General features: G+C 31.2%; 3 protein-coding genes across 3 annotated transcripts; all 3 read right to left on the reverse strand.

Annotated features, from left to right (window-relative positions):
- Positions 1-2,979: 2,979 nt before the first annotated feature.
- Positions 2,980-6,437, reverse strand: LOC125050333 (pierisin-like). Its single transcript, XM_047650089.1, has 2 exons — positions 6,311-6,437; positions 2,980-5,722 (listed from the first exon to the last, which is right to left on the reverse strand). Exons 1-2 carry the CDS (start codon positions 6,315-6,317, stop codon positions 3,174-3,176), a joined length of 2,556 nt encoding a protein of 851 aa, XP_047506045.1. The 5' UTR covers positions 6,318-6,437; the 3' UTR covers positions 2,980-3,173.
- Positions 6,438-10,916: 4,479 nt separating this feature from the next.
- LOC125050120 (pierisin-like) lies at positions 10,917-16,159 on the reverse strand. The gene is made up of 2 exons (XM_047649733.1): positions 16,049-16,159; positions 10,917-13,831 (listed from the first exon to the last, which is right to left on the reverse strand). The coding sequence occupies exons 1-2, from the start codon at positions 16,053-16,055 to the stop codon at positions 11,292-11,294; spliced, it is 2,547 nt and encodes an 848-aa protein (XP_047505689.1). The 5' UTR covers positions 16,056-16,159; the 3' UTR covers positions 10,917-11,291.
- A 1,773-nt stretch (positions 16,160-17,932) lies between these two features.
- LOC125050118 (pierisin-like) lies at positions 17,933-21,892 on the reverse strand. Its single transcript, XM_047649731.1, has 2 exons — positions 21,774-21,892; positions 17,933-20,793 (listed from the first exon to the last, which is right to left on the reverse strand). Exons 1-2 carry the CDS (start codon positions 21,778-21,780, stop codon positions 18,245-18,247), a joined length of 2,556 nt encoding a protein of 851 aa, XP_047505687.1. The 5' UTR covers positions 21,781-21,892; the 3' UTR covers positions 17,933-18,244.
- Positions 21,893-22,337: the final 445 nt, after the last annotated feature.

Here is a 22,337-nt window from a genome sequence, read left to right on the forward strand (position 1 = left end):
GTTCATTACCATTTTCAGCCTAAATTAGGAAATATTTTTTACTTTTTAGTTTGATGTGCTTTAAAAGCGTGTTTTTTAATTTTTTTTAACTATTTTTTTTTTATTATTATTCAATTAAATTTTGAATATTTCATTTTCGTACTAACTCGAGTTCATACAACAGTTATTTGATATCCAGTATAGGGTCTTATAGGAGACGGACAGATTTAATCTATGACGACTGCTAATGCTAATGAGCTGTTAAGGTAGAACATATTATTATGTGCAGACATTTTATCTTGTTTAAATTCCTAATCTATGGCGCATTTGCTGTCAGGTTGGTTGCAGACTCTTTGGGTAGAACCGATTTAAAAGTAGAACTATTTTACATTCGGCATTCCATGTCCAATATTCGCACTATGGGCCTCATAGCCTAGCGGTCTTATTAAGTGGCAGCGTGGTGAGGGGTACCGGGTTCGATGCCCGGTTCAAGGGCAAGTTTTAATTTAATTTAAAAATTTGTTCTCGGCCTTTGGAAGGGTTGTGCGGTACCGGGCGAATGCCTACACCGTACATGGAGGACACGGTCGAATTTCTAAAGACAAGCACGAATTATAAAAAATCCTATACTTGACGCTGGCTAATGCACTAATCGTGCCAGAGCCATAAAAAAAAAATATTCGCACTACATTATTCACTTCATAGGTTTTTTATAAGATCCTATTCTTAAACGTATTATAGCGACACCTATAATCCGAAGCTACAATCAGTACGATGAATTGCGCTAAGTTTTTGCCACACTTACGTAAATTTATGTTAAACTGAGCTGAGACAAAAATCAAAAAGGTGGCTTAATATTTGATAAAGTTTTTGGCTTCCCGTATAGATGGCGCTGAAAACAGTGTCAAGGATAACAAGAAACAGGAACAGTCTGGAATTTTTGAAGCAACGTAATGTTTTAACTTTAACAAATAACAATGTTTTAATTTTATTGAGTATAATTATGTATGATATGTATCAATGTTGTCAAAGAAGAGTTTTATTTTATTTTGACGTATTTTGACATTAAACTCGGTAAATGTCTCTTTCCCTTATTTTGCTAAATAGCAATTTTTCTGCAATATTTGTTTCTAAAATTAGTAACTGACCATCTTCAATGAATCTTTTATGAATTTTATGTAATTATAAGCAAATGATGACGAGGGGGCCTAAGTTTAGAATTTTTCGAGACATTTCAATGAATATCCTGAAAACTACATGTAGGTACCTAATTACAGAATAATTTAGCAACTAATTTATCAATATCGGTTTATGCCGATGATAAGAAAGCTGAAACTATAACATATAATATGTACAAAACATTACACGGCCCATTCTAAACCTCCTACTTTGATTTTTGCACGTCAGTCAAGTGTGACTTCCAGTTGCCACCATATAAGGTACCTACATTTACCAGATTCTACATATACAATACACCAGATTCTGTTTTTATTAGTAACATTTTTACTCTATATATTTTATCCTGTAGTTTTTATTTAACTGCCTCTTTACAAGTTTACATAATATGTAATGACTTCGTGAGAGGGGAATTATAAAACTTCTTTTACGTCTACGAATACGATTATTCGCATTAGCCCCAGCTCCAATTATAATTCTTACTAATATAGTAAGTACAACAGGAGTAAAAAGGATATATAAAATAAAATTAAGCGATACAGACAACTTAATGGAAATTATGAGAGAGAATAATATATACAGTGGTCCATATTGCAGAAATGGAACAGAATCATACAAGAGTGGTACCCACGAAGGGAGGACGATATAAAAAGAGCGGGTCCGATGTGGTTTCGCACCGCTATAGGTCGCCAATATTGGGAATCTTTAGAAAATCTTATGGCCAGTAAATAAATAACCATTTGCCGACAGATATAGTAAGTCTTGATGGAGACTAAATATTGGAACGAAGTTCCTTATGGCGCGTTGTAAAAGGGGGCTAGACGGAAAAAATTCTTACGAAAAGTTTTCACGACACACGTAATACACCGGTTCTCGTCCGATCACGAAGTTAAGCAACGTCGGGCGAGGTCAGTACTTGGATGGGTGACCGCCTGGGAACACCTCTTGATGTTGGCTTTTTTTTTTTGTCGTAAGATTGGTGTCGAGAAAATCTATCATACTGTTATGATACCAATTAAAATATAAATTAATCGAAAGGAATTTCGTTCCATCCGGGTGTCCCTTGAAACCTCTAAAGTTTTTATATTACTGTAGGTATATTACTTTATATTTAACATGTGAGCACGATGTGGCCATTTTGAAAACAGCACTTAGGGTAGGTTATATGTAAATATAAATTTAATTACCAAGGAAAATAAAAACGCATCGATTTTTTTACTATATAGTTTATTGGAATAAATCAATTACAAAATATATTTTTTTTTAATCTTAGAACTAAGTACAATTTATATTATATAATTAAATGCATAAATCTGGATTTACGCTGCTGTGTTTGACAGCGCTGTATTTTAGAGCCAAGCGTTTTATCGCATTTCTTAAATATTAATGATATAATAAAAAAAATAACTATTGGCAATAAATCATAATAAAGCATACAAGACGATACAAAGCATAATTCAAAATAAATTTACTATTATTCAATAGACACAAAAAAAAATCTTTACCTTTTTCTCTATATAAACAACATTTCGATTTTTCGTATTGCTATCGGAATTTAAGAAGATATCATGAATGTTTATGTACTAATTTAAAATATTGTTTGCTTTTTATACAACCTATTGAAATGCACTAAACAGTCTTGTTACTAACTACATTATGGCCGATTTACATTATCTTAGTGTTTAGGAGAGTGCTTTAGTACAACTTGAAAGGCAAGTTCTTTAGCGTAGCGTTTACTAAAGCAAGTAGCGTTTACATGTTTCAACTAAAGTACTATCCTAAAGCACTCTCCTAAACACTAAGATAATGTAAATCGGCCTTTATAATAAGTCAGTAAGTGACCACAGCAGCTAGTTTGCGGCTCAGTCGCAAGAAAATAAAGAAAAGGAATGTAATTAATAATAGTAGAAAAAATAGAACCAGTTTACGTAATGAAGTCTTGTGTAAAGGTGTATAGTAAAATTAATAAAATGTAAATAAAATTTAAAGTTAAAAAAAAAAATTTTTTGACTCTACGTCTAATTTTTTAGTGGAATAAAATGAAATAATTGATTATCGGAGTATGTAGATGTATCCGTTATCACCGAATTATTGTCAGAATAACCCACTGCATGAGAGGGCTCGTGATAACTTCTTATCATATAGCACCCATGTTGAATGCTATATTCTATCGTCCAATAATATCTTGCGTCCCTACTATCAGGCCCGTCTATATTATCCACCTTCACAAAAAAGTTTTTATTCTGATATATCCATCCTATATTTAAGGTGTCTGCAGAATGTATATTGTACGCTTTATAGTTTGAATCGTATTTGATTTCCCATTCGCTAGTAGCCAGATTAAGATTATCAATAATAATTAAATTGTATTTATGATCAAAATCAACCACTTTTTTGTAATTTAGTTTAGTTGCGATTCTAAACTTCCCATTTGGTAAAGCCACTTCCCCTATTCTTTTAAGGTACCAATTGTTTCCGCTTTCCACAGTACCAGATATTAACAGCTCTCTTCCTCCATAAGGACTATCATTATTAGTTAAAGCTATTATCTTTTCATAGTCATAATTATTCTTGAGTTTGTATGATCCGTTATTTAATTTGTCAAGGCGCCAATATTGACTCATATTCTCGTTCTCTGCATATGCTCTAAGAACCATTTCCTTAGACGCAGCATTACTATCCCAGGTTAACAGAAGATCTGAACGTACACCGCTCTTTATTTTATAAGCTTTTTTATTTCCGTCAAATACAAATGACCACTTTTGGTTATTATTCCCGAAGTAGTTATGACCATGAACCAAAGCACCCTCTTGATTAGTATAATCAATCAGAGTATTTGGGAAGTTATGATTGAATATATGATAATCGCCATCTGGAATAAACTGATAGAAGATGGGTTTGATTTTCCAATACGAATAGAAATTAGTATCATCGTTAGAATCATGTACTATTAGATTTAATCCACCGTATGGACTGTCTTCTTTGCTTAGCGTCAAAATCAAACTTAAATTCTCCAGATTCCTTAATCTATAAGACTCATTATCGGTCTGCTCGATGCGCCAATACTGGTCCTTATTACCGCTTTCTGTATATGCTCGAAGAACCATTTCTTTTGAGGAAGCATTCCAGCTCAAAAAAAGATCTGATTTTCGAAGGCTCCTTATCTTATAAGCTTGCTTGCCGCTATCGTAAGTAAAGTTCCACTTTTGATTGTCATTATCCATAAAGGTATGACCATGAACCAAGGAATCTTCTTGGTTACTAAAGTCAACAACTTTATCTAACAGATCGCGATTGAACATATAATAATCGCCATTTGCGACCGGCTTGTAAGACATAGGTTTAATTTTCCATTCCTGAGAGTTTCTTTCATCACCAGCTTCAGTTTGCACAGTAACTTCTGTGCCGCCATAGTCACTTGATTTATTCTGAACTGTTATAATCATTCGTGGATTTTCAAGATTTCTAAATTTAAAATACGCGTTGGTCTGTTCAATTCGCCAGTATTGGTTTTTGCTACCACTCTCTATATATCCCCGAAGAATTTTTTCTCCAGACGTAGCATTACTATTCCAACTCAACAATATATTGGGATTTTGTTTACTTTTTATTTTGTAACCCTTTTTATTTTCATCATAACTAAGTACCCATATTTTATTTTCCCCGCCATTATATATGTGACAATGAATAATTCCACCGGATTCATTTTGAGTTAAATCCAAAAAGAAGTTATTATCCTTGACACTTTCAATCGTAAATTCACCATCAGGAAATGGTTTAGGGTTATCAGTTTCTTCACCAAAGGTATCCTCTTCTACGCCACCGGCACCGCCATACATTAAGTCATCATCGAAGCTTGCTGATCTCTTTGAGCGACCGTCAGAATCCTTGTGATCACCATCAGGGTGGTTTTCTCTCCATATAACATTAGGGGTTCTTGAAGAAGAAGCAATGGGTTCTAATTCGCCGGGATCCAAAAAATTTGGATTCACCCAAATTCTTTGAATTCGTCCGTCTTGGAGTTCTCTTGCTGATCTTATATAAATATTTTGTATTCCTCCAGGAAACGCAACCTCCATTTGATTAGGCCAAGGTGATTTATGTAATAAAGACTCATTGACATCGACTCCTCCAGGAGCATAAATTTCGTATTGATATACTATACCGCGGTTGGCACTTCTAGGTGTCCAAACATACTTTTTTTTGTTTCTTTGTGTTTTTGTAGTTGAAACAAAGAAGGAAGGGTGGTTACTTTTGGCAAAACCATACAAGTCCGTCTCTTCCCAATCCGGGTACTCTCTTGTCACAATAGGTACAAATCCTTCCAAAAATATTTCATTGGGCGGTCTTCTATCCCATCTAAGCAATCTTTGCCTCCTATCTAGTCGTACAACGTTATCGGTATCTGTTACTTCAGTAGGTCTCCATCGAGGTTCGCTACTATCTAATATTGACAAAGGCCAACTCCTTGCCAGTAAAATGCTTACGAGCTCTAAGTCCAAAGATCTAATCCATTCTAAAACTGCTGCCTGAAGACCATTAGTGATGAAGTCAGGTGGTCCTCGATCTGTAATTTTATTTATTTTATTAACACATAACATATAGTTAACAAACTACAATAAAGAAATAAAGAGGAGAGAGAAAATTTACGTTTTGAGATCAATCGACAATATTAGTATATAATATATATACTAATATATTATATACATAAGTAGGCAATACAAATTATCTTTAACCTTGTTATTATACCTCGGTTTCTGGTAGATACGTGCAATACAAAATAACTACAAAAACGTCAATTTATTTTAAAAAAAATGAGGAAATGCTATCATGTATTATCAGAAAAAATACCACAATTATTGTTGCCACCACAACACCACAGAATGTTTTGTTAAAAATAAACTTTATAAGAGTGTGGTGGAAACATTAACTAGAAATAGTATGTTTATCCACCAGGACGTCGAAGAAAATGACTTTAAGAAGGAAAACACAAACATTGGATAAAGAAACTCTGGTTGCTAGTTGTACGCATGTCATACACGGAATTAACTTTTATTAAGCCAAACAGTAAATAAAAATCAAATAATAGGTGGGTTTGATAGAATTGCATTACATTTATGTCGTGTGTTTTATAAAAAATAATAAAAATACTCACTTGCCATTGCAGAACAAAAATGAAGTGACTGAAAACACTTGAAGTGTACAGGAGCAGAACTAAACGGTTCGCAATCCAATGCATAATTATGTGTAGGCGCACGCTTTTATTTGTAGTTTTCAGCCTTATGTGCTGAAACTGCAGGGTTACTCTGTAATCTAATACCGATCTACAATTATTTATTAAATATTTGCGTATAATTAATACTCTCAAACGAAATTCCTATTCCAATTAACAAATTAATCTAACAATTAATACGAAGATGTATTGTCTAATCCGATATACCTAACTTTAAAAAAAACACGTGGCATTTTAATTTACAATTTGTCATTTGAGATTTCAATAAATTATTTTGCATAAAATATAAAACACAAAATTCACACTTTATTAATATAGCAATACAGAATTTACAATTTTCTTAAGATCCAAAATAATAATAAAAAAAAAAATAGTATTTTTTTTGCTTTAAAAAAGTAAGCAAACCATCTTTACTTTAAATTAGCATACAAAATCATGAAACATATTGTAGCACTATAACATATCTTCTCGAATTGCATTTTTTATTTGTCTCATACAGAATTATATATACGGTTATCACATAATCAAAATTATAAAATAGATAGACTCGACTGTTTGGTATCATTGTGTGATGATATTTATATCATCTATATATTATATATCACATATATTTTTTATTGAAAGGGGCTACTATGAAAATATTACAAATGGAGTTAATATACATTTAAACAAATAATAACCAAAAAAGTTAATTCACTCGCAATCAAACAATGCTTTAGTTCTAACGAAATCATTCCTATATTTTCAGGGATGGTGACATCACAGAATCAAAGAACCAGGTTCCGCTATAACCCTAGGCCTCAAATATTCTTTATATACATATTTCCCCAATGTTTATTTACCTATTAGAAAATTATTTTGCGAGAACATTCTTTCAAAGACAAAAACAATAACACCGACCGGCATTACGGTAATAGAAGCTTGGAGAAACGTAATATAAAAATTTAGTCTGCAAATCCCAAACAAATAGGAATATTAATAATCCCGAATGCAAATATTTGTTAAAAATGTAACTGAATTATTATATTGGTATCCCTACAGCTTATTTACAATATTAATTATCCAAGAAAGGAAATACCCATTTAAATATAGTTCATAACCACAAAACATAGATTACAGTTACTATCACGTTCAAAACAATTCTAGCATAGTGACTTGATTAACTGCTACGTCATTGCTTAGTCTAGTAAGGGGTATGCAAAAATAGTATGTCACAATGTTATTGAAAGGAGAATACTCAAAAATAGTAAATCACAAAGCATTTTATTTATTTTTATACTAAAATCTTGTAATATCATAAGTGGGTTGTTCCTCAGACTAGATAACACCGATCAATAGCTGGTTGTTTATAACTATTCTAATAATGCAAATATTGAAACAATCAACAGGCAGCAAAAAGTATCGTCAAACATTCCATATCTGAGAAAAATTATCTTTTTCTATACAGACGAAGATTGTCTGTAAAGAAAAATACGCGTCCGATTTTATTTTAATAATGGCAATGGTAAATATTAAAATAGATTACGGAAAATCCTATAACTCTCCACGATAATTATAATGATGTTTACATGAATCTTGTTTTAATAACAATTAAATTAATTATCTTCTCTTGGCTTTTTCCTTTTAGATAGTATCCAAATTATTAATATTGTTAAATTGTAAACAGCTGTCTATATTCGACATCACTTACAGAATGTACATAAATAAATGTTGTTAATACCTATTTATTTTTTATATAATATTTTTTTTTTTAAATATGGAACATAAGATACAGGTATCACTTATTCCACGTCATTTCATTATTATCCCTACTCATCGGCAAAGAAGACACAAAAAAACACAACACAACAAAAACTCTCGGTACTCTTTCAAATCATCAAACAACACTTATTGTAAAACAAATATCGCAAATTAATTAGAAGTAGCCTGTCTAGCACTAGTCCATTTTATCTACTAGATAATCGTTAACTTTATAGTAGGCCTTTTTACTATTAAAGAAGAAGGATTTTATTAAAGAAGAGTATCCCTTTTCCCAAAAAAGAATTACTAACTTTAGATAGTCTAGTACGGGGAAATTGGTGTGGAAAAAAATAGCTCCAATGGCGCTACAACCTTTTTGGTCTAAACCTCAGATTTCAGTATCTGTTCTATGATCATTTCTAATAAGCAATTAGTGATCAACCTTATGGGTATGAAATATTTTTGGGTCTAAGGCCTGCAGGGTATCGGCCCGGAACATCGTAGGAGCGAGTGTTAAATGGATACATACATTTATTGGTGCACAGCCGGGGATCGAACCTACGATCTACGATCCCAGGGCTGAGAGTCACACGCTGCCGCCTCTAGGCCAACACTGCCTATTTAATTTTTATCTAATAATAATATAAAGTTCGAAATGAAAAATCACCATTAACATTATTAAGAAAGGGTTGAAAATATAATCAATGAAATAGGTATGTTGTTTTTTTTACTAGGTGTTAAGAACTTCCGTTGCATGCTTTAAGTTTACTTTGCAAACATCATGTGTTGTTATTTGTCTTAAAAAGTTGATAAAAGATCATATTCCTATCTTTCAAGGTTGACTCACCTTTTTTATGATACTTACTTTTGTTTTGAACATGCTATCAATTGTTATATAAATAATTACACTTTCATATTTAAATATGTTTATAATTTTTAGTACTGTATTGTGTTTTTTTCTTTCATTATATGGTTCGAGGCGGCACTTTTTCTAGGTTTTGGTGTCGTCATGTGTTTCATTTAATATTATTTATTTGTTTGACCAAATAAGTTGTCACTACGGGTCACTCCAAGTATTAACATTGATATTACAATAATTAATACATATATCTATTACAAAAAACCTATTTCTAGCACTATAGGCACTGACACAAAGAAAACCTTATTGTGATCTGCTTTTTTCTGCTCAATTGATTGTTCATTTATTAAATGTGTTACGTGGTTTTTACTAATTTATATCAAAATTGATACAAAAAATATTATTTATCTAAAATCTGTTTTTTCCGTAAAATAGTAATTCCGTTCTAGATTTAGTAGGTAAAGTATAAACAAGCCAGTTTACGACAGGAAGTAGATATATTTTTTTATTAAAAGAGATTTATTTATTTTATTTATTCACACTTCGTTGCAATAAAAATAAAAGAAACACAAATAACACAATACATAAAAATTATAGGGGATGCAACGGGCGGCCTTATCGCTAATAAACGATCTCTTCCAGGCAACCCTAGTAAGAGAAAAAGTAAAAAAAAATAAACATGATGAGTGCGAGAAGTGCAGAACCAAATGTTATATAAAAAAACTTAATCTAATGTAATAAAAACAACTATTAATAAATAACAAACTAAAAACTTAAAAGCTAATCTTACAGATTCATGAACAGTGATGCAATGCAAAAGAAAAGGAAACACAAGAATTACACAAGTCACGATTGATCAGGATAGGATAAGGAAATAATTATACAGAAGAGTTTTAAAAGATAATAGAGAGGTAGCCAATCGTATAAACTAAATTAATCAATCAATCGTGTAAACTTAATAGCAGAGATCCTATTATAAAATATATTTTAGACGTAAAAGTATATTGTAGAAATACAATATAGCTTTAACTTTTATTATTTAAGAAGATTTGTATTTTAATTACGTTTTTGTTAAATGTTCAATTAAAATTTCAATTCAAACAATTTTTTTACAACCCTTTTTATCCATCAATTGGTGTGTCTGCTTAAACGGTAATCGAAATTGTATCGTACGAGAATAAATTTAGGTCCAAAGTAGTAATTATTACGATTAATCCTGCTGGACATAGACCGTATTTGGTGATAAGTTATCACTGATAACAAAGTAAAATGAAAGATACAATGTGTGTGTGTGGCTGTGGAAGGTCGACGTGGGGTAGTTGACTTCCTTTTAATTCCTCTTTTTTTCTTTTAAGTAACATATTATATATTTTCTATATGTATAAAAACGGTTTTCATGAGGTGTCAATGAGATTCTAATCATGTTTTGTTATTATCTCTGACTATGTCAGGTATTTGTTAAGTTTTTTCAAAGCTGAATAAAAGTCGCCGAACTTCGTATAACAGAATCACAGTAATAGAAGTTTTATTTCAATTCTACATTTGGTTCAAAAGTTATGAAATTTTGTAAGTAAACCAAATTAAATTGATTTGATGCGAATTTCAACACAAGAAACTCTGTAACCAAGTAAAATCAAAAGAATAATTTCAAATAATATTTAATTCAGCGCCACCTTGTGTGGAAGTTAATGACTACATCAGGCAAGTCAGCGTTTCCACTGCAAAGCTTGTTTGATGGAAATAATTATTATTATCAATATCTCAGAACAACAATATTATTAAAACATTTTTAAATATTCCTGTTTTATTGTCTATTTTTTTATACATTTTAGAAATTTGCAGTCGGGATAGTAAGGGATATAAGAGCGGGCAGCAATATGTCGACAGTACTAGTACTAGTCATGAAATAATTAAGTACTAATAATATTATTTATTAACACACATTTTAGTTACAATATTATAAGTAAATTTAAAATCTTAGGGCGAAGTTATTTTGTAATAGAAAAACAGGCATCTAAGCTAGCACTGCAACTGATGTATAGTATAGTATTGAGCTGTCATATAATTGAGGGATTAATTTATGCACAACTAAAATGACAAAACACTAAAAAAGTATAAGCATAACTGTAAACATGGTATACAGTTCAGCCATTAAAAGGTACTATGAAAACAGTAAAACACAAAACTTTTTATGTAATAACTACAATATTTAAAGAGAAATACGACTATTTATCGATTACCCTTACCAAAAGTAAGAAGATTATCCCAGACTGAGGTAATGGCTGCTCTACTTTAATAAAATTCTTAAATTGGAATAAAATGAAACAATTGATTATCGGAGTACGTTGATGTATCAGTTATGACTGAATTATTATCAGAATAACCCACTGCATGAGAAGGATCGTGTAAATTTCTTATTAAATAGCAGCCATTTTGTATGCTATATTCTATCGACCAAAAATATCTCCAATCTCCATGATCAGGGCCATCTATATTACCCAACTTGACAAAAAAGTTTTTATTTTGATATATCCATCCTAAGTTATTGATATCTGCAGAATATATATTGTATGCTTTGCTACTTGAATCATATTTAAGTTCCCATTCGCTTGTAACAAGATTTACATTATCCATAACAATCAAATTATATTCTCGATTATAATCAATTACTTTTTTATAATTCGATTTTGTTCCAATCCTAAACTTACCACTTGGCAAAGTTACTTCCCCCATTCTTTTTAAATACCACGTGTTTCCATTTTCCTCAGAACTAGACACAATAAGTTCCATGCCTCCATAGGGACTATCATTCTTCGTTAAAGATATTAACTTATCAAAGTTATTGAGATTTTTGATTCTGTATGATCCGTTATTGGCCTGTTCGAGTCGCCAATATTGGTTTGTACTCCCACTCTCTGTATATGCTCGAAGAACTACTTCTTGAGACTCAGCATTGCTATCCCAGGTTAAGAAAAGATCTGAACTTTCGCCACTCTTTATTTTATAGGCCTTTTTATTCTCATCAAAGACAAATGACCACTTTTGGTTATTATTTCCGAAGTAGTTATGACCATGAACCAAAGCACCCTCTTGATTAGTATAATCAACAACAATATCTGGGAAGTTATGGTTGAATATACGATAATCGCCGTCTGGAATGTATTGATAAAAGATGGGTTTGATTTTCCAATACGAATAGAAATTAGTATCATCGTTAGAATCATGTACTATTAGATTTAATCCACCATACGGACTGTCTTCTTTGCTTAACATCAAAATCAAACTTAAATTCTCCAAATTTCTAAATCTATAAGACTCAATATCGGTCCGCTCGATGCGCCAATACTGATCCTTATTGCCGCTTTCTGTATATGCCCGAAGCACCATTTCTTTTGAGGAAGCATTCCAGCTCAAAAAAAGATTTGATTTTCGACAACTCCTTATTTTATAAGCTTGCTTGTCGCTATCGTAAGTGAAGTTCCACTTTTCATTGTCATTGTCCAAAAAACTATGACCATGAACCAAGAAATCGTCTTGATTACTAAAGTCAACCACTTTATCTGCCAGATCGCTATTGAATATATAATAATCGCCATTTGGGATCGGCTGAAAAGACACAGGTTTAATTTTCCATTCCTGAGAGTTTCTTTCATCACCAGCTTCAGTTTGCACAGTAAGCTCTTTTCCGCCATAATCACTGGATTTATTCTTAGCTGTTATAATCATGTTTAAATTCTGAAGATTTCTAAATCTGTAGTATTCATCGATCTGTTCAATTCGCCAGTATTGATCTTTGTTACCGCTATCTGTATACCCTCGCAGAACAATTTCTTTAGATGTATCACTACTGTTCCAGCTCAAGAATAGACTCGAATTTTGTTTACTCTTTATTTTATAAGTATTTTTATCTTCATCATAAGTAAATACCCATATTTGATTTTCCCCACCATTATATACGTGATTGTGAACAATTGCACCTGAAACATTATGAGTCAAATCCAAAAAGAAGTTATTGTCTTTGATACTTTCAATTGTAAATTCACCATTTGGAAAGGGTTTTGAGTTAATCTCATCACCATATGTATCTTCTGCTACATCACCTGCACCACCATACATTAGGTCATCATCTGAGCTTGCTGATCTCCTGGAACGGCCATCAGAATCTTTGTGACCACCATCAGGGTGGTCTATTCTCCATATAACGTTCGGTGTTCTTGAAGACGACGCAATGGGCTCCAATTCGTTGGGATCCAAAAAGTTTGGGTTTATCCAAATCCTTTGTATACGACCGTCATGGAGTTCTCTTGCTGATCTTATGTATATATTTTGTATTCCTCCAGGAAACGCAACCTCCATTTGATTAGGCCAAGGTGATTCTTGTAATAAAGACTCATTGACATCGACTCCTCCAGGAGCATAAATTTCGTATTGATAGACTATGCCGCGATTTGCAGTTCTTGGTGTCCAGACATATTTTTTTTTATTTCTTTGAGTTTTTGTTGTTGACACAAAGACGGAAGGATGGTTATTTTTTGCAAAACCATACAAGTCTGTCTCTTCCCAATCAGGATTCTCTCTAGTTACAATTGGAACAAACCCATCTAAAAATATCTCATTTGGCGGTCTTCTATCCCATCTAAGCAATCTTTGCCTCCTATCCATCCTTACAACATTGTCAGTATCTGTTACTTCCGTAGGTCTCCACCGAGGTTCGCTAATATCTAATATTGACATTGGCCAGCTCCTTGAAACTAATAAGCTTATCAGTTCCAAGTCCAGAGATCTAATCCATTCTATCACTGCAGCCTGAATACCATTAGTGATTGGTTTAGGTGGTCCTCGGTCTGTAAAAAATGAAGTTTGTTTAAGATCATTTCTGAAACACTAGCAGCAATTATCATCTTTTTTTTATTTCAAGTTAATTTACGTTGCGCTTAATTAAACTAAATTAAAACATAAAATGACATCTTTTAGAAAAATACTGTTTTATTTAACTTTCACTTAGTCTAATATCATTCACGAGTAGTTTAAATAATTATAAAAGCTAAGGCTGAATCCTAGTTGATTAATTGCCAAATGTTAAAATTTGAATATTATTAACATGACGAGTAGGTAGGGAAATAATTTTGTTACGATAGCCATCTATAGCCAACTATCTGAAATTAGTCCTCAAATATTTGCGCTTGCGTCGTATCTCTATGTTATTCTGAGAAATCGCGTTTATTTTGAATATTTTTATTGATATTCATGCCACTTGTTTTAGTTCGATAGTTTTATCTCAAGGCCGGTTAACTCTGAGTCTAATTAAACAATAACATAATATAAAACTAGCTGATTTAAATATAATTGTTTATATATAATAATGTATACCAGGTATACAGGCTGATAGGAATTTTAACTCATACAAATTCAGTTAGAACATTCACATTCATATTAATGAATATTTTTTCTGTATATAGATTTAAGAAACAAAACATTCATTCATATTTTTTTATTAATAATTGATTTACACCATTAAATACTTTTAAATAATTATGATTATTATAAAATTGGGTGTATTTTTTATTGATAGAAATTTAAGAAAACATTGCCATTTAATAACTATGTATAATATTACAATCTCAAACTATCCTTTCATCAATAATTTTCTAATTAATCTCATCTTTGTTAAATATATTTTTATAGTAATGCATCACGTTAAAAATAATTTTCATTTAAATTTAGGAAAATGTTTACAAATCTACATAATTTGTTAAGACACATTCCTTGCGTTTTGAAAAAACCTGACTCAAAAGCTTGATACAGTGGAAATAAATCTTTAGAAATAAGATATTTAATATGAGAAGTACTCCAACGGTCTTGATGGGTGGTAAGTTTTGCTCCGGATTTTCAAAACTTTAATATTACATTGTTTAAAAAGAAAAAGTATATTATTATATTTCTTTTATGTATAATATAAATAATGTATACATTTATTTTATTGATTGAAAATCAAACTATTAGCCGTATATTAAAATGTACTCTTCCATATAAAATACCAATCAATACTTCGTTTATTTAAGTCTGTCATTACAATATTATTATTATACAATAATCCTTGTTACGTTGCGATATTTAAAAATAACTATGCTCAATACATAATTGTTGCTTTTTATTTCACATTGACATAAATTAATTGATTAAAAATTAAATACCGAATGAAAGACAATCCGATAAAAATAAAGCACGTTTGTAGGTTTAAAGTAACATAATGTAAATAAAATAATCAATTAGACTCGCGAAAGCCGTTTTATGAAGTCCATCTACATAAAGATGGTAGGAACAAAAATTCAAGCAAGGAGGAGTCCCAATCATAAAATATTAACTATTGTAAAACGTCCTTACATTTAACATATAGTTAAATACTAGTTAAAAACCATCATTACCAATCAATAAGTTGATATACGTTTTACATAATAACTCTTAGTCAAAAGTCTTCTAATTTTACAGTTACTGCCAGTTTTCAAATCAAGGGCGTAGAACAGAAGAGAAGAACTGGCAATTAACTCTCCGCCACAGTTTTTATTCGCCGATTGTTTTGTTTTACACAACGTTTATAAGGAGCTGCAACCATTACCTACACATGACTTCTTAAGTAATTAATAATAATAAAATCAATTAAAAACAACAAACAGGCCTGGTGAAATATAATACTTAATGGGAGGATTAAGGTTAGGTTGGACCACGATTCGTTTTAACAAAGTAAAAAACGCATGTTTATGTAGTTAAGTAACCTCAACATGGCGTGGATATTAAAGCGAACGATTTCCACTAATAAATGATATCACGAACGAGAACAAAAGAATTCTAGAAAGATTTCAAGAGCACTAAGCAATGTCTGTGGCAATACGTTGTTATGTAAATATAAGGTATGTAAATATAATATATTGGCGTAAATACGTTTTCTTTAATTTATTATATGCGAGAGAGACAGACAATTTTTGGTTTAATTGATTGTTTCTTTAAATGTATTGTCAATTTGTCATAAGCGTGTTAAAAATGATATCTATTTATCGACTCACCAGCCATTGCAATAAATTTTATAACACTTTACAAAGCGCAGGAAACGTATCAAGTGAACACTTTGGGAGCCACGTAATTGAGTGAGTGACTGTATTCAGATGCGCGCTTTTATTCATTTATTTTTAGCCAGGTAACTTTTTGACAAGTAAGTTGGCTGTGGTTATTTGTAAGAAAGGAGCAATAATTATTGTGTTAAGCGTATTCCCCAGAGACTCTCGAGCCCTGAGATGCAATGCAAATTAATATATAATAAATATATATATGCAAAATTAAAATGAAAAAATAATTGGCGTAAAAAGTGCGCTTTAATGCTATTTATTTAAATTTTATATTTTCAACACTAACAATACTGAGTTTTTCAATAACAACACACAATAAAAGCTAAATAATCTTGAATACATGCCAGCATCAGTTAGAATTGCAGCAAATACAGAATTTCGTCATATTTTAAGAAAACTGATATTAACAATCGCAAATTGTCATGTCATTCCTTGCTTGAGAGCAGTTATTACTGGAATTAACATTACAACTACATAGATTTAGTTTTAAAAACAAAGCCTTTATTTATTTATTATCGTTGCATGTACAGAAATATAATACAATTAACATAATTAAATTAAAAGGCACAGGCGGCCTTATCGCTTTCTAGCGATCTCTTCCAGCCAACTACTATTGTTGTGTTATTTAATTATCAAAGTACAAATCCAAATAGCGGATGGCTGTTTCACGGAAAAGTCAAATACAACCAGAAAAGGATAAATCTAGCCAAAGTGGTAAATCTAAAATATAATTGTGGTTTTTGTTATAAGTATACGTACTCAAATGTAGTTTTTCCTAAACAGAACGAGGTTTGCCTATCAAACGCAATTAACATATTGCGATAGGGAATTCCATTATTGAACAAAAACAAATACATTTTTTTATTAATAGTAGTTGCCACTTTTAGTAGTTATTTTTTATATATAGTATTTATTATAGGTGCATTCTGCTACAGATCCGATATAATAAAATTACTACTGGTATATACATAATAAAAATTAGATGACCTTATACTTTTCAATTTATTGTACTATACCAAATTTATCAATATTAATTTGTGGTAAAATTAGTGGTTATAAAACAGATATAATATCAATAAATACGTATTAGTATAATAAATAAAACAGCGGTTTACAATTTCACAATATTATAATATTTTCACCTATGTAAAAATATTTTTTTATCGTATCTAATTGTTTTATTAATTATTTCATTTTGTATTATTAAAATACTTATTCTAGTCAAATTAAACTTATATCTATCTATCGCACAAAACTATGTTGAGAATTGGGGCTTGGGTAGGTATGCAAATTTTAGTAGTACTTTAGATGCTTGATATTATATTTAAGTAAATTGTAACAATTATGAGGAAAATAGGCTTATTACATTATATTGCTGTCTTATTCATACATTTTGTAATGCTATTTTTAATTCGTAAGAACGAAAAATCTAAGCGTTTAAATCCAATCAAGTCATTGTGTCGAGAATGTATGCGCTTGGCGTTAATCAGCTGTTTTTGCAAACCTGTTTTTCGCGCTATGAGTTATTGGACATGCCGACTTACTACATATTAATTGCCTTATTTGATATTTACGAGAGCTGATGTCCGATGCGATAGCAAAGTACAACTTTTGTATAACAATTAATGTAAAAAACATATTGGAGGATAGTATACATAAGGATATATCTCAATACCTATAAAAAAACCAGAACTCTGACTCATTGGTATTTTGCCGTAACTCAATTATAACTACTCGCTTTGCCCGCGAATTTTCGACATTCTACATGCACGAAGTATGATCCAGTTACTACTATTTTCGACTGTTGAAAATAAGAAGAGAAAATAATAATAATATAGTTTATTGACACAAATTACAGCTACAGTCTTATTTTATTTATATAACATCTTATAACAGTTGTGTTTGACTGAGCGTTTAAAGCAAGTCTGCGAACGTTGCTTACCAATTGAGAGATTAATATAATACATAACTATAATTGGTAAAGAAATGATTTAACACAATATGTCAAACGTAGATAAAACATTTTAAATATACTGAAATGATGATGAAAAAACCCATTCATTAGTAGATAATTAATAATTAAATTTATTATTATTTAATAAATTTGTTGCGATATTTCCTGTTTTCAACATTAACTTATAACGGAATAAAATGAAACAATTGATTATCGGAGTATGTCGATGTTTCAGTTATGACTGAATTATTATCAGAAAAACCCACTGCATGAGAAGGCTCGTGTAAACTTCTTATCATGTAGCAACCATGATGAATGCTATATTCTATCGTCCATAAATATCTCCAATCACCATGATCAGGTCCATCTATGTTACCCAGCTTAACAAAATAGTTTGTATTTTGATATATCCATCCTAAGTTATTCATGTATCCAGAATATATATTGTATGCGTTTTTACTTGAATTGTATCGAAGTATCCATTCGCTAGTAACAAGATTTAAATCATCAGTGATAATCAAATTATTATCTCGATTAAAATCAATTACTTTTTTATAATTCACTTTTGTTCCAATTCTAAACATCCCATTCGGTACAGTAATACCGCCAATTTTTTTCAGATACCAAGTGTTACCGCTTTCCTTATTACCAGATACTATAAGTTCTGTGCCTCCATAGGGACTATCATTATAAGTCAAAGCTATAAGCTTATTAAAATCGATTAGATTATTAAGTCTATAATATCCGTTATTAGCTTTTTCAAGACGCCAATATTGGTTCTCACTTCCGCTCTCAGTATATGCTCGAAGAACCACTTCTTGAGACACAGCATTGCTATTCCAGCTTAACAAAAGATCTGAACGTTCACCGCTCTTTATTTTATAAGCTTTTTTATTTTCATCATAGATAAAAGCCCATTTTTGATTGTTGTTCCCGAAGTAATTGTGACCATGTATCAAAGAATCCTCTTGATTGGTAAAGTCAACAACTATATTTGGGAAGTTTTCATTAAATATATGATAATCGCCATCTGGAATGTACTGATAAAAAATGGGTTTAATTTTCCAATTTGAATATAAATTATCATAATTTTCAGAATCATTATGAACTATTAAATTTAATCCACCATATGAACTGGTTTCATTACTTAACATTAAAATTAAACTTGAATTTTCCAGATTCCTAAGTCTATAACACTCATAATCGACTCGTTGGATGCGCCAATATTGATTCTTGCTCCCGCTTTCTGTATATGCTCTGAGGAGCATTTCTTTTGAGACAGCATTACTATTCCAGCTCAATAAAAGATTAGATCTACCACTCCATATTTTATAAGCTTGCTTGCTACTATCGTATTTAAAGCTCCATATTTGATTATCATTGTCCAAATATGTATGTCCATGAATCAAAGAATCACCTTGTTTAGTATAGTCAACAACTTTATCGGAAAGGCTGCAATTAAAAATATTATAATCCCCATCTGCGATTGTTTGAAACGAGACAGAATTAATTTTCCATTGCTGGAAGTTCTTTGCGTTCAAAATTTCCTTACACACAATGATTCCTTTGCCACCAAATGCACTATATTTATTTTGAGCAGTTATAATCATATCTAAACTTTCCAGATTCCTAAACCTATAATAACTGTCGGTTTCCTCAATTCGCCAGTATTGGTTGTCGCTACCGCTCTCTGTATATCCTCTGAGAATAATTTCTTTAGACGTAGCATTACTATTCCAACTTAACAATAAACTGGAATTTTGCTTACTTATTATTTTGTAAGCCTTTTTGTTTTTATCATAATTAAGCACCCAGACTTGGTTATCCCCACCGTTATATACATGGTTGTGGATGATTGCACCTTCTGAATTCTGAGTCAAATCTAAAAAGAAGTTATTATCTTTGATGCTTTCAAATATGAATTCACCATCTGGAAATGGTTTTGGGTTATAAGTCTCATCACCAAACGTATCTTCTTGCAGATCACCTGCACCACCGTACATCATGTCATCATCAAAACTTGCTGATCTCTTGAAACGTGCATCAGAGTCTTTATGACCTCCATCAGGGTGGTTCACTCTCCATATCACATTAGGTGTTCTTGAAGAAGAAGCAATAGGTTCCAAATCGTTTGGATCCAAAAAGTTGGGGTTAATCCAAATCCTTTGTATACGACCGTCGTGGAGTTCTCTTGCTGATCTTATGTATATATTTTGTATTCCTCCAGGAAATGCAACCTCCATTTGATTGGGCCATGGCGATTCATGCAATAAAGATTCATTAACATCGACTCCGCCGGGAGCATAAATTTCGTATTGATAAACTATTCCGCGGTTAGCAGTTCTCGGTGTCCAGACATACTTTTTTTTGTTTCTTTGAGTTTTTGTTGTTGATACAAAGATGGAAGGATGATTATTTTTTGCAAAACCATACAAGTCCGTCTCTTCCCAATCAGGATTCTCTCTAGTTACAATTGGAACAAATCCATCTAAAAATATCTCATTTGGCGGTCTTCTATCCCATCTAAGCAATCTTTGCCTCCTATCCATCCTTACAACATTGTCAGTATCTGTTACTTCAGTAGGTCTCCAACGAGGTTCGCTAATATCTAATATTGACATTGGCCAGCTCCTTGACAGTAATAAGCTTATCAGTTCCAAGTCCAGAGATCTAATCCATTCTATCACTGCTGCCTTAATACCATTAGTGATTGGGTTAGGTGGTCCTCGGTCTGTAAAAAACACGTTTTATTAAGGCACATTTCTGTTATCTAATGATTTTATTTATGGACAGCTGTCTCCTTTTAATTTTTATTTATTTGTTATTTAAAAGAAACTTTAAAATATATTTTTTTAGTCTCCACTCTCCAGCCTAAATTTGCTAAATCATAAAACTATTTACTACTGTAAACATAGATTTATCTCTCATTCAAAAGCAAATAAATTCCATTTTAATTAAAAATATATCCTACTCCAAAATGCTTAGTGCATTTTTGTACGTAAAGTATAAAATAACAATATTTCATTTGTGTTAACCGTATAAGAGCATTAAATGTATAAAGTTAATTAGTTTATTATTCAAAGGGTGTATAAAGATCATATTTGGCTTCATTGAAGTCCCTCGAAAAATGAACTATGAGTCACAATTTTTTTTTCTATTCGAACGATAAAATTACTACTGAGATTAACGCGCTTAACTAAACAACCAAATAAAAACCTCTATGTTTAAACATACAAAGGTATCGTTTTTATGAAAGCTTTGTTGTTTTCTTATGTACTTTTGACTTATGTTATCATAATAAAATATGCCGTTTGGTTTGTTATTAGTAGGTTGTAACAACAAATGGGTTTATTAACATGGTGAAAATTAATATTGTTGAATGTATCCAGAGTAATGTTTTAACTAAAAGTAACATTTCAGTTAATAGAAATTTTGAAATCAAAACTTTAATAACAATTATATAGGTTAGACCGGAACCCCTTTATATATACCCCATGCATATACGTTGACCTACCGGTCTATATAATTTTGTGCAAAATAAAATATGCTTTAACTTTTCAATGATCTGATAGAACTGATAATAATATTAAACCTACTTTATTTCTTTATGTCGAGTAGAAAGTTGCTGCTAGGCAAAGGGTTATTGTACTTGTTGTTACTCTGTTATAAAAATATTACCCTATAATTTCGTGTATAACAATAAATACTCACCGGCCATTGCAAAATTTTGTGACTTGATTCAAACACAGAAGCCGAAACAACTACGAAAAACACGAAGTGGAATGAATAAATTACTGAAACTTTACGCTTTTATTTGTTTTTTTTCAGCACAATTCGTATAGATGCAGAACCACAAACCAAAACGTCCGGACACCGTGAGAGTAGACGACCACAACGCTCTAGAAAAAAGATAAGCATTTCATTGCTTGTTTTAATATTATAAGAATTTAAGTAATAAATTGTAGCACTTTGTAATCGTATAATGTTTTTAGTAAAAAATTCTTACTTTCTAAAGCAGAAAGTTACTATCATTGTGCTTTGGACCGCAGCATACCTACCTAGACTTGGACATTTATAAAAAATTGCGTAAATTCATTTTTCAGTACCTACTAAAAACCCGGAGGAGGTTAAAAAAATATTCTTTAAATGTTTCATTACCTCAAAGTAACATTTAAAATACGTCGTCACATCAAAGCAATGTCATCAATTATTTTATTGTTTATTTATAAGTAAAAACAAAATGCTAGAAGAATACAAAAAAATATGATGACATTT

This window comes from Pieris napi, chromosome 6 (genome assembly GCF_905475465.1).
Source record: "Pieris napi chromosome 6, ilPieNapi1.2, whole genome shotgun sequence".
Classification (NCBI taxonomy): domain Eukaryota; kingdom Metazoa; phylum Arthropoda; class Insecta; order Lepidoptera; family Pieridae; genus Pieris; species Pieris napi.